General features: G+C 50.6%; 1 protein-coding gene across 12 annotated transcripts in view; it reads right to left on the bottom strand.

Moving 5' to 3' along the window:
* Positions 1-13,625, bottom strand: part of AGAP1 (ArfGAP with GTPase domain, ankyrin repeat and PH domain 1) — a 511,591-nt gene that overhangs the window by 305,384 nt on the left and 192,582 nt on the right. For all 12 annotated transcript variants that reach the window (XM_074315523.2, XM_074315538.2, XM_074315532.2 and 9 more), the window contains 3 exons: positions 8,634-8,719; positions 5,927-6,068; positions 1,210-1,344 (listed from right to left, as the gene is read on the bottom strand). In XM_074315523.2, coding sequence (XP_074171624.1) covers positions 1,210-1,344; positions 5,927-6,068; positions 8,634-8,719 — 363 coding nt within the window. The remainder of the gene's footprint in view (positions 1-1,209; positions 1,345-5,926; positions 6,069-8,633; positions 8,720-13,625) is intronic.

The raw sequence follows: 13,625 nt of genomic DNA, 5'->3' as shown, positions 1-13,625 counted from the left end.
ATGCCTCCTGCCCTGATTCCTCAGTCTCACTAACGTTCATGGAGCTGTAGTCACTGGATTTAAGTGGGGGTTGCCGCCCACCGGTCCATGGGGTGGCCCGAGGAGGCCCACGGAGAGGTGAGGGGCAGTCTTTGAAATTTAATAAAATGCCAAAGTGTGGACTTCTTAACCATTTCATCAGAAAACTAATGTGGACATTTAAAAGAAAAGCTCCATCCCCTGGTTTGGGGGGTACAGCAGTCCTCTGATGACTGCTCCCACTATAATAATATTAGCGAGTGTTCGCCAGGGCTGGGGCGGGGCAGGCCTGCAGGACCTCGAGGCCACCTGGCCGCCTGCTCTGCCCCATCACCTGGTGGCACCAAGGCCAGATGTGGGCGTGGGCGTGTTGCTGCGGGTCTAACCCAGTAGGGGAGGGGCCTGGGGTTGACTCCCCACGATGCCCATCAGAAATGGGACCTGCTGCCCACAGCACCTTCGTCCCAGGTCAACGCTACAAGAGTCACTTTACCCCAGACAGTCCTGACCCCGCCAGGCTAGACACCACCTTCCCTCCCAGCTGCCGTCATCCGCCCCTCTCTCCCGACCAACATGTGGCATTACAGTTACTTGTGTGAACGTTTCACCCCGGCCCCCTCCCCCGGGGAACCTCACGCTCCTCCAGGAGAACGTCCCATGTGACGTGTGGCTGTTCCTGGAGTGGGTGTTCAATAATGAACGAACTCACATAAAGACAACCCCCACGTGCCCGCGCCAGCTCCCAGCCGTGCGTCCCAGGGTGTGATGACTCACACCCCCCCCCCCCCCCCGCAAACTTGACTCTCTCTTCTTTCAGCTTATTCTCCTCAAAGTCTAATGTGAACTATTTAAACCTTTATAAAGAGATGGGCTTGAACCAGGAATGGTCATCCACAGCGTAGGAGATATGGCGCATGTGTTTTAAATGTGACACATCGGGTACATAAGTAACAGTCTGAGAAACTTTTCATCCTGTACACAGAGGCCACATGACGTGACCCACAGAGCTCGCTGCAGGAGTGCGGTCGCAGCCTGTCAACACGCTGTTCTGAGTGGCACAGAGTCACCTCTCGAATGCAGTGCTCAGCTTTGACACTGATGCCCTCGCATCGAGCAATGAGTCCACCCTCCGTGGGGACAAGGGACCTGCAGTGGGAAAGCCATGCTGTATTCACAGCAGCGAGTATTTACCATCCTGAAAGACCCTCTCCACGTTCAGCCCGTACGTGGCACACGTCTCGTAGTAGGTGCACCTCTTCAGGTCGCTGGACAGCTTCCTCGCCCTGGCGTCGTCGATGACGCGTGGGTTCGTGGAGCTGATGGCATCTGGAACAGACAAACGCAAAGGCACCACGGGGTGACCACGAGCCACTCTGATTCCTCCCCCGGCAAACATCTCCGAGGAGCTTAAATCCTGCACCTACTGGCACTGACGTAATTCTTTTGGGAGTTTTGAAAACACAGTCTACCCCCAAAATCATAACCTCGAATGCTAGACTGGTCTTCATTAGTAGAAATGTTTCAGAGGATCTTGTTTCTGAAATGGAAAAGGATGCCCAGAAAGACCAGAGGAAGAAGTAAGAGTTAGATGTGGCCCCAGAAGAAAATATTTTAAGAAGGGAAACAAAGCCCAGGGTCACTGTTTGCGGGTGACCTTGGACACACAAAGCAGCCTACTAAGTGCATCCTACTCTGCAGCATGACTCCTCCGGGGGGGCCATGTACCCGCTCAGTACTTGTTCACGAGCCCCCTTGGGTCTGGTCCAGTTCTGGGCACAGACACCCCAGCAAACACAACAGGTGAAAATCCGAGTTCTTGTGGGGGACAGCAGGTCAGCTGAGGAGGGAGGCAGAAAATCGATAACAGAAACGGGGGGGGGGGGGGGCTATGAATGTCGGATGGTGGTGGGAGCAGAGATCAGCAGGGGTGGGTGGAGGAGGTCGGTACTCGGTGTGGTTTGCAGGGGAGCCTGGCCTGTGGGAGGTGGGGTGGTGGGGTGAGCAGCTGCGCAAGGGAGAGCCTGGCGTATTTAGGAAGGGCGGAGGGCGTGGGCAGGAGCGGGAGGCGAGTGAGCTGGGACGCAGGAAGGCAGTAAGCGCAGGTGTGCGAGCCAACCCGTCCTCACAGGAGCCCCCGCCTCCCGCAGGAGCTGGGTACAGATGGGGGCTTCTGAGCAGCAAGGCGGGTGTCGGGCACCAGGCATTAGTCTCCAATGAATCAATCAATCAATCAGCCCTTTTTCAGCTGGGCCTTGGTGATACCACACTCCACTCACTCCGTTATCGATGAGTTACGAGCGCCACCCTGTGCCCGGCACACGAATGGAGAAAGGGCCAAGATGTCAACGGCCGCTGTGCTTACATGTGAGCCAACAGGCCTTTTCAAGGACGTTTTCTAACGTGAAATCTTCTCAAAGGGTTTGAAAGCTCCTCTGCTACAGAAAACCCCCGACAGCCCTTTAAACCAAAACCCACCAGTGGGATGCCCTCTGCTCCTCTCACAGGAACAGTCGCATAACATAAGTGACACCAGACGGGGACAGTCTTTCCAGTTCTGTTTGCACAGGAAGTGCATCTGGCACCCGTTCTTTTAAAATAAAAACAGTGGTAACTTGAGGGAATAATAAATAATAAAATTTATAATTACATATTGAAATATATTTCAATAAATATAATTTAACAAAATTTTTATAATGAAATACTTTTAAATGATATATGAAAATTATTCATTTTCTCCCCCTCTTTCTCTTTTTCTTTCCTTGATCCCTATTTTATTTTTTTCACTCTATGGAATAAGTTTGACCTGATAGCCTTAATTACTCCGAGGGCAACCAACTGATTCAGGACTAGTTCCAGAACCTTCGCTGGCAAGGCCTGTTAGAGGCCTTTTTCAAAGAACGGCTCATCCTGCGTTCTTGTCTTACTGATCAATAAATGTGACTTGAATTTCACAACACTGAAGGAAAAGAAGTATTTTTTTCAGGTGTAAGCATCTTTTAAGAAAATAAAGTTAGAAATCCATAAGTTTTCAGTGCTCTTGAATAATCTGGAAAATACAGGCCACAGAGCATCAATCCTGCCCTGGGGCCCCCAAAACATTGCACAGCCCCTCCATCCTTGGGGGGATGCTCACGCTGTTTTTTTCCATCTCGTCTACACCATCACGGCCGGAAACGGGCCTGGTCGACTTGAGCTCTGCATTTCAGTCTATGCTGTGCCATTTTTCATTCCATCGTAACTACACGTAACTGTTAGAGCTGGTACTTCTCCCTCAAATCCATTTACTCCACAAGCCTTAAAAACAGAACTGTTTAAGCAAACATCTCAGTCACCTCGTTCACAAATGTCTTGTCCACTTAGGAATCCTCAGAGCTCCCTGACTGTCCCCAGAGAGGGGACATGTCCTCAGAGTGTCCGCCCACTTCTGGCTGAGGCCCTGCTACCTGCCAGGTATCTTAAGGAATTCACGTAACTCTTCCTCTTCTCTTATCCCTCACTTCCTACCTTGAGGTCACAGACCCAGCCACCTGGGAGGCACACTTCAGATTCCCATCTGGGACCTGACTCTCCCTGGCATTCCACCAAACCCGTGCAAAAAAGAAAGCATGACAAACACACAGGCCTCACATGAGGAGCGAGTTTGCAAGCAGTTAACCTGCAGGTAAGAGTGGAACCTGCAGAAGCCTCCCCTCACCCCAACTTCCTGCCATTGGGGGGTCTAGGGCACTCTGGGAAGTAGAGGTAGGGCTAGTGACTGGCCTTCCCTCTGCTAATGCACGCCCCTACCTGGTGATGCTCCTTCCTGACCTGCACATTTGGGGCGTGGCTATGCTGAGTATGAAGAGCATCTCAGGACACCTTCTCCAACCGTGCTCTGGGTGCTTATCAAACTAGTGGGAATGAAAACGGGTGGGGTCTTCCACTCAGGGCTTCCCCAAGCCTCTATGGGGCCATCCACAGCCCTCCTGGGCGGACACGCGCACCGTCCAGTGGGAGGTGTGGGCGAGCCCTCCTTCAGCTGGGGCGGGAGACACTCAGGGCCAGGCTTATCTGCCAGGGCCGGAGCACAGAGACGTTCTTCCAGCATCCCAAGCAGGGCTCCACTAAAACTGCCCAGTCACTGAAATACAAGGAACAGCAGCTGCCACGTCATCGCCACTGTTAGCCCATGGATGCTGAGTGCCCTGCACAGATTCTCCATGTAACCCCTGCCAGAGCCCAGGAGGCAGCAGTCAAGGTCACATGGCCAGGAGGCAGTGACGCTCCACTCCTGACTACCCAGAACCCTGTGCGAGACAACAAATCCCTCAAAACAACCTCTGGCCTGACTAAAACTGACCTGCTCCTTAACACAGTGAGTCTACAGCAAAAAGGCATTCCGAGTCCTAAATACAAACCCCTGAACTCAAGCAGCTCATAAGGAGACGCCCACACACACGGTCTCTGACTTTGCTCAGAAATACCCTGGACAGGCCTGCAGGAAGAGGCACTCGTTGCAAATGAATCGCTTCCTATATAAGAAGCTTTAAGCAGGGTCTGCTCCGGGTGAGCGACCCGCTCTAAAACACTATTTTCAAGACACCAGCTCAAACATGCCAATTCTATGCATTAGAACAAGACCGAGCACTTTCTACTGGTGTGCCCTTGTTTCTGGAAACCACTAGAGGGTGCTCTAGGCACAAAGAATCTCTTCCATTTGGTTTTAGGGCTACATCTGCCTCTGAAGACCACGGGCCATTACATTACAGGTGTGCTAAAAACACGGGGTGGGGGTGGCTGTGGCTGTGTGTGGCTGTGGCTGTGTGTGTGTGTGTGTGTGTGTGTGTGTGTGTGTGTGTGTGTGTGTGTGTGTGTGTGATGCTCTCCATGAAAACCCAACTCTAACATTTTACATCTAGCACAACGAGAAAATGCGTTTAGTTTATTCCACGCAGCTTTGTTTCTCCCAATACTCATAGCCACTCCATGAACGGGGCTTCCCAGGGTTTCCTCCCTGCCCGAGCTGTGTTCTACCAGGCGTTGTACGGTGCATACAGCTGACTGTGCCTGCTTGTTCAACACAGCTAATTTCTCATTTAGAAAAGTCTTAGCCAGGGCATGGAAGGGCATACGATGTGCTAATTCTAAAGGAATTAACAAAAACAGCAGATGAACAACAACAACAAAATAGTATAATCCAATTTTTCTTGACATGATTATTTTCCAAGTTACCTGTATCTCGGACAAAGCAGTTTGAAGGTTACCCTTCACCTGAATTTTAAAATGTTCTATGTGACACTTAGTTAGACCCCAGTGGAAGACATCAGTGGGTCTGTGAGCAAGAACAGGGGTACTAAGTGATGACACTTTGCTAAGAGACCAAGTTTTAAGTGACCAAAAAAAATAAGAAATGTGCTCATAGGATATGATTCTACACTCTCGGAGGGACCTGCTAGATTAAAAATAAGACATAGATCATAAGACATTAACAAACAGCAGAATAAAGCAAAACTGCTATCTGTCAGAAATCAGTATTATTTTAAAGGTGCAATGAAAGTTAAACAACCTTTTAGATGCTTATAAATTGCTTTACATAACAGATGAAGATATCCTAATACAGAAAATAGAAAATATATTTTATATTTTCTAAAGCACTTAGGGTGCGTGCGTGCGTGTGTGTGTGTGTGAGAGAGAGAGAGAGAGAGAGATTTTAAGGTTGCTGACAAGTGATTTCTCCGTAGCATCAACTCAGAAAATGCACCAATTTCAATTTTTACAGATTTTCACTGTAAAAAGTGAGCCTTCAGTAGGAAACGATTTCTTCTTTCACCCACTTTCAAATTCCTCCACACAGAAAACAGGGACCACGAATGTGCTCACGGCTGCACTGCTGGAGCCCCTGACACAGTCTGCAGGAGACACCACTCACCCTGGGTCCCCACGAGAACCAGAGGAATCTCGCTCGTGTTCCGGTAGTTGGCCATCCGACTGTAGTAGTGGTAGACAGTCTGGAAGCTAATCTCGTCCTCCAAGCTGAAGACAAATATAACAGCGTCCACCCACATGGCAAACTAGGGAGACAAGAAGGGGAGAGAGAGGAGGGAAGCGAGTGAGGAGACCCACGGGGAGAAAGGGCTGGAGCATCTTCACGAGCACAGGCCGCACGGCTGGCAGACCCCCTTCAGTCAGGCAAGTCGATGCTTGACGTCTGTCGTCACACGGTGCTGAGGCATCACTAACATCCTGCCCATCCCGAGCACAACTCGGCTGGAATGGGACCACCACCCACTTCCCATCGGCCACTCCTGTCTCCAGAAAACGCCCACTGTCTACCCTTCCCCATGGGAACCAACTGCCGTCCTGTCAACAGGAGGTCCCAGGGCCAATCTGGAGACTGAGTGACCCTGAGGCTTTCTGCTTCACATTACACTCCCCTGCAGAGCCTCCCGAGGAAGGCTTGCTGGACCCCTCTGAGATCGGGGTCCTCCCCTGGGCTCCCACAGCCTGCTCAGAGTCCTTCTGCCCCCCACCCCCTGACGGCCGAGTCCTCTGTCAGAAGAGGTCTTTGTAAAGATCAGCTGCCACTGAATTCCTGCAGTGCCCTGTGAGGGTATCGTCATTTATAGTTAGAGGAATTAACAAAATTAGCAAAAATTAGGGGAAAAAATTAAAACCTCACCACGACCTGACTCTTGTCATTTTATTCTTGTTTTACCTACATCCAGCTGAACCTACACCAAATCCACCTTCTGGCAGAGAACCACAGCAGTCAGGCACTATTAGCTCATGTGATACTCAGAACCATCCAGTGAGTCCCTGGGGCTCAGCCGCTCCCCAGGGCCACACGAATCCCAACAGTAGAATCAAGGCTGGCTCATTCTGGCACCAAACACACTTCTCTTTCCAAATGGAGATGTGTAATTCAACAATAATAGTAATAATAATAATAATAATAATAATATCCTGTTTGCTGTCTCTAAAAGAGGCAGCAGCTCCTAGGTAACAAGGCGTCAGCTCTAATATAGCTGGGAAATTTTGGGTGAGGTAAGCTGACTTCCACAGACGTGAAGAGTGTATTCAGTTACATGTGAAAATCTGATATGATAAAGTGCAAATAAACCCAAAGTTCAAAAGTTAAATATAAAATAAAGTGAGAACAAGAACGGAGGGTGAAAGAACCCTGAGACGGGAGAGAGAAAACCTGATGTCCCTCCAGAGCCCAGGGACCCAGGCCGACAGAGGCATCTTTCCTTCTCTACCACGAGGTATGTTTTCCCTTTCTCTTCCAAGAAGTGGGGAGAAGTCAGCTTCCTCAGCGTGTGAGCCCCTCAAGGACGCTTGTCCCCCAGGAGTAGCCCTTATCTCCCTGCACTGAAGCTGACAAACATCCGAACCTCCTGCAGAGGAAATGTAAACCATGCCTCATTCTCTCAATGGTGCATCCTGTCTGCCCAGCACCTAGCAGGCGTGGGGGGCGGTGCGTTCCATAAAATAGCCCCCACCCCAATGGCTTCCCCACCAATTGCTGTTAATTAGCAGAATTTTCACAGTACTCTAAAATGACACTAGTGGCCACACAAAGTCTTGTGATTTCATCCATGAAGCCATTATCTCTGGGTAGACGACATGAAATGATCTGAAATAATGAGAACGGAGATCATGCTCTCACACGCCTAGGAACCGTAACTTGAAAACTGATTGTTTTTCTAAAAAAATCACTCTGCCTGATTTTGTACAAAACCCTGTCCACCGTTTTGAAAGGCTCCATCTTGATACCCTCCAAAGTAGGAATCTTCAGGGAAAGCGTCTAGGCTAATGGCTTCTGAAGGAAGTGTGGCCTGAATGAATGGTCCTCAAAGAAACTGGGTGAACACTTTCTCACCTTCTGGGGTCCTGGCTCTACCTGCCCCCAGCGCCAGTGTCATCGGCAGGCAGACCACCTGGCTTTGTGCCCCATCACCTTGTCCAACCTTGGGTGAGACCTTAGGGCATCTGAGAGGAATGCTGGGAGCACCCTCCCCGAGGGGCATCTGGAGAATTATGCAAACGAGCTGACTCACGGAGGGTGGGCACTGACCCCGTGTTACCAGATTCAGCTCACAATTAGGTGTTTAGCTAGTAAAGTATGTCAGTAAAACACTAAACAGGAGAGTAAGTAAACCACACTCATGCTTTTTCATTTCCAGAATGTGCATCTTTCAAGGAACTTTCAAAGAAACCCCACTATCTATGCTGCCCACTGGTTTTCAGGGGGGACGGACTTGGCTCGAGAACCCGGGTGAGCAGCATGGTGGGGGTGGTGGTGAGGGGGGGGGGAAGACTACAGGAGTTTCCAGATGTCGATTCCACTGAGTTGACAAATTGGTGCAGATTCTACTTTCCCTTCCTTTTGAAAAACACGGAAAGTGAAAAGTCCCGAACTTCCTCTGGGATTTGGTCAGAATGAACAACAAATGTAATATCTTCGAGATGAGAAAAGCCTCAACCACAGAACACGCTGTCATGGGGCTCCTCCATCACCTTTTCTTGAGCATACTTGACTGACTTCTAAATCCACACCGAACTTGTGGAATCAGAAAGAACCCTGACAAGGAAAGAAGGTGACAGGCTCGTGGTTGTTGGCATGTAATACTCACCTGTGCCTCTGGGGGGCCCCCTTCATCTCTAATCAGCAGCAGATAACTCTGTCCGTCAACAACAATCTCTTTCTTGAATCTGCCACCTGCCACACACACAAAAAATCTCGTTACACAAGAAAGACAGAGTGTGAGGAGGGCAGACAGACGTGGGCTTCGCTTGTGGAAAAATACACCCTAAGCTGTCGCCCTGGAGGCAGCTCTGAGCATTTAGGAGCAGGTTTCGGATCTGCCTCCAGCAACCACTGGATTTGAAAAGAACTACTGAACTCAGACTTAAGTATGTATGTATCTTTAAGGACCCATGCTCATTTCTCTCTAGAATACACAGCCTCCCATGCAATGCCAGGACGACTTACGGCTGAGAAGGTGGAATTTTAGTGTCGGCTTTGTGCATCAATTCAGGAATTCTCACTCACTGGGAACACTTTGATCCACAGAGTTCAGAAACAGAGAACACTGAAATTGTCATTCTCTAGTTCACTTTGCAAAAGTGAAACGAATTTCTCATGCCTGCCGGTGCCTAGTCTGCAGCATGCAGACAAATTCAAGGGCCGAGAACCTGTATCCTCCTCAAGAGAAACCCAGTTCTTGGTGGGAACACAGAACATCATGGGGATGGTGTTTCCGCAGTCACAGTTCACAGGTGAGGGAAGGATGCGGCACTACTACACACGGTTAGACACACTACTGGATGGCGTCTCCACACACGAGAGAGAGCAGTGCAGCTGGCTGAGAGGCGTTAGCACCATGTTCGGTTAGTGAGAAGCCACCAGGGACCCCCGCTGGACAGAGGGCGGGGAGTGCCACGTGGAGGTGGCAAGGGCTGTCCTTGGACACCTGAGCCCCACACACACCCTGGAGGGGGAAGGGCACGCCACGGCCCTGCGCACGCGCATCTCCCGGTACCGCCCGGACACCGCCGGGCCTCTCCTGGATGCGGGACAGATGGCCACTCTGGGCTCCTGTGTGTCTCCAAAGACAAACCACCGTCCAATAGTCTGGGCTCTGGGTCCACTCCAGGTAACGCTCACTGGGCTTCTGAATTCTGTTTCTGAGCGAGGAACGCATCAGTACCTGCCCTCATTTTCAGCTCCTTGGCACAGGCGCCTTCCAGAAACGCCATCTAAACCTCAATTAACCGGACGGTGGAGAACCACGCTGGCGGAGTTCCCCACCGGCTCAGAGCCTGCGTGTCAGCCCTCTGCCACCCAGAGCCACATCTGGTTCCCACCTGTGGCCTCCCCGCCGATAAGGACCTTCCATCCCAAAGTCGGGGGTCTGGGTCATTCCAGCCCCTGTGAGGTAGAAACTAGGGTCCCACCCCAACCCTGAGCAGTGTCCGAGGCCTGCAGATGGGGTGCGGTTGTGTGAGGCTGGAATGGGCAGCGGGGAAGTGACCTTTCTGAACGCACACACACCCACTCCCACGCTTCTTCCAGGGCCTGATGTGACACGTAAAATGCACCTGCTTTATTGGGTATTGTCTACTCAATAATAAAAACCGAAGAAAACTTTCCAACATTAAAACAAAACATAAACTCTCATTTCGATCCCCTTCGCCAACACCAAAAAAAGGGCACAGCCTGCAGAGAAGGGTCAGAAGGAAACACATCCACCTAACAGGAGAACCTCACAGACTGTCTGCCCACCGGATCCAGACAAGCACCTGCCACTTCCAGCCACGGAAAATGACTTTTGGTCCCCAAATCGCTGGCTCCTCATAGGTAAGAGGAGATAACACCCCCTCTGGCGGGGCTGTGGTAATCACAGAACAAGCGAGCGAGGAAACAGCCAGCACACAACAGAAACCCTCACCCGCACCTCCCGTGACCCAGCCACACTCGGACGCTGGACCAGCTCCATGCAGACCCTGGTGCTGCCCTGACCAGCCCTGCCAAGACCTGGTTCTTGGATGTCTGGCCTCCAGGACTAAGAGACAATAAATGTCTGTGGTTTGAGCCCCAAGTCTGTGGTGTTTGCAGCCCTGGAAATTAACACAACCTCTGCTTACAAGTTCCTGTTCTTGCTCGGTACGTTCACCTAGAGTGTGTGTGCTCGCTCCTCTATCGCCCTCCTCCACCTCTTTCCCTCCCTCTGCGTTTAGCTTACCTCCAAAACATTCTCAAATCGCCTTTCTCTCTCCGTCCCTGCTGTCATTATTCACTGAGTTTGTCATTATTAAGTTTCCTGCCACCCCTGCGCCCAGCCCCAGCCCCACCTCCCTCCAAGGCCCCCCATAACTAGAGGGATCCTGCCACCATGCTGGTATGACACATACTCTTCTGCACCCGACCCCCCCCCCTCACCCCCCAGCCCGTGCTCAGCCCTGTGCCACCAGCAGCTTCCCAAACACACTCATGGGACACGTCAGGCCCTGAATGTACACGGAGGCCCTTGCTAGGTGGACTCAAACTGAACCTCCACGAGGGTCCACCCGGGCACACTGCTCACACGCGTGTGACTGCTCACTAGTCTGGGTGGTCTCCAAAGCAGGAGGGGAGAGCAGAGCCTGTCCCTGGGCCCACGGGAGTTCTAGTCCAGCTGCCTCCAGGCGTCCCCCAGACCTCTCTGCGGGACAGAGCCTGGCGGGCAGCACCACCCAGCTCTCCTGGAAGGACACTGGGCTCATGACCCTTCTGCTGTCGAGCATCTCTGCCTTGGCGCGTCTTGACATGGTAAGCACCTGCTGGGTGAACTCCACGTCTATTCTTTCACTCACTTCCTTTAGTATGTTTCTGTAGAGTCACGTTGGCAAGTTATGCTTCTAAATGGTCGGATCACAAGACTGAAGTCAAGCAAGGTTTCCTGGGGAAGCACCGGGCCCCCTGCGACCCTACCTCCTCGCCGCCGCGTCTCTCCTTTTGCCCTGCTATGGTCTCAGGCTTTGCAACCTCAAGCAAGGACTCCAGACCTCATTTTCACCACCTCCATCTGGAAGGCCCCTTCCAATTCTAAAATCACTTTACATCTCCCCTCCACCCCCATGCAGAATTAATATGTACTTTCAATATTTTACACTAATGCAAACATCAGGCAACTGCAACTGGCCTGTGTATTTTTGTCTGGTCGTATACGTACATCAGGAAACAAAATTAAATACTCATATCTACTTGCCATGAACCCAGAGGTTTAATAATTAGATAAAATTCAGCCAGCTGCTTAAGCCCCAGATTGTGAGAGTTATATATAAAAAATAAAGTCCTGCTGACTGCCACACGTTCAACTGGAATGTGACAGTTGGGGACCGGAGAAACATCGGCCAGCAGGTCAGTAAAATAAGACTTTAAAATTCGTTTTCTGCAGTTAACTTTAGAGACACCAAGGGGAAGCCTTAGGATGAAAGCGTGCGTGGCACCCAGCTGGCCTCACATGCAGCAGGGACACCGCTCAGGTTATTTTTAAGTCAAACCCTTCGTCTCACCCCAGCTAACATCATTTTCGACCAAAATCTTAGAGGGCACCACCAAACTCTACATCCAGTTTCATTTTTAATGTAGGTTTCGAAAATGCCTATTTTATAATCCGATTTCCAATTATTTCCCTGTAGGTCTATTTCACCCAACTTTGGCTCCCTAGCAGCCTGGCCCAGGGCACACGATAAATTTGTTACATGAAAGGTGTCCATCCTTCTCTGGCTGCCAATTATTATTACATGACATTAAATTACTGCAGGGATCATTTTATTTTTAGAAAGTGTCCCCTAACTTCTATCCTAGAAGCCATCAACCTGTGCTCGGCTCAGCACACCTGCATACAGGTGTGCAGGGGGCACGGCAGACGGGGACAAGCCGACTCTGAAGCCAGAGCCCGGCACATAACTGCCTGCCCGCCGGCTACAGTGACACCAGGGCTCTATCCCTTAGATGAGAAGGGAAAAACGGAGGGACCCCCTCACTAAATCTATGCCTCCCCAAGGTGTGGTGAGATCACTGAAGGTGGACGACAGATACCATGTTAACAATTCAGCCAACAGGTAGAGAAAGGCGCTGGCCAGAGCTAAGCATCACTCCTGGGCTGGATTTCCTTGCGTTTCACGGGACAGCAGAAGCAAGTGCTTTCACCTCACCTGAGCACAGAGGTCGGCTCTTCCTGTCTGAACTCAACCGTATGTGCAAGTTAGTGCATCTCTGGTTCACCCAAAGGCACGCTGCCAGCTCTCAGGGCTCCAAGAGAGCGGCCCGGTTACCTTCGTGTGCCCTTGAGCTTGCACTCTTCAGTGAGTCATTTCTTCCAAAGCCGGGTGAGAGGTGGCACTGAACATACCCATTTAGAACAGGGATGCAGACACACGTGTGTTGGGAACAGCACACCAGGAGGAAAAGGGTGCTTCCTTTTTCGTTGTTTTTTCTAAACATCTTTTAGAAAGACTAGAGGGTATCTATCCCTTACACTCCATAACCAATTATTCTAAAGGTTTCCAGGTCACTATCCTGAGTCCTGGTCTCCTGCCATGGGAACCAGTTTTAAACTTGGGATGCTGAGTTAGTAAAACAGCTAAGTTCCTTCCACTATTTAAACCCCAGCTAGGTAGGCTGCAGCTACGACAGAGCCCTCTTAAATACCAGGGCAGTCCACACACAGAGAGGAATCAGTGTCCCATCTGTGTTGTCATTTCTGCTTTGGGGGTGGGGGGCAGGGAGGGGGTGTTGTCATTTCTGCTTTGGGGGTGGGGGGCAGGGAGAGCAAACTAAATTTTCCTATTCCAAAAAGAAAAAAATATAAAAAAAGTTTTATTGGGAGTCAACACTGCCACAGATGTTTGACATTTCTAACATTTCGGCTAATTGGACTGAAAGCTATGAACGTAGTAACAGTTCTCCAAGCAATAGAAAGTAATAGCGGCAGCCTTATAGTACTTTACAGTTAACACAGCACTTTCCTTCCACCATCTCCATCATTCCTCACTCCATCGTGTGATGCAATGACCACCACCAACGTCCAAATCTCCTGGGAGGACAGCACGTCCCAACGCTGACCATGACTCCCACA

This window comes from Rhinolophus sinicus, chromosome 17 (assembly GCF_057876585.1).
Source record: "Rhinolophus sinicus isolate RSI-liver-muscle chromosome 17, RSI-T2T, whole genome shotgun sequence".
In the NCBI taxonomy this organism is placed as follows: Eukaryota; Metazoa; Chordata; class Mammalia; order Chiroptera; family Rhinolophidae; genus Rhinolophus; species Rhinolophus sinicus.
Note: the sequence above shows the minus strand (reverse complement) of the source record. Positions and strands in the feature narration are given on the sequence as shown.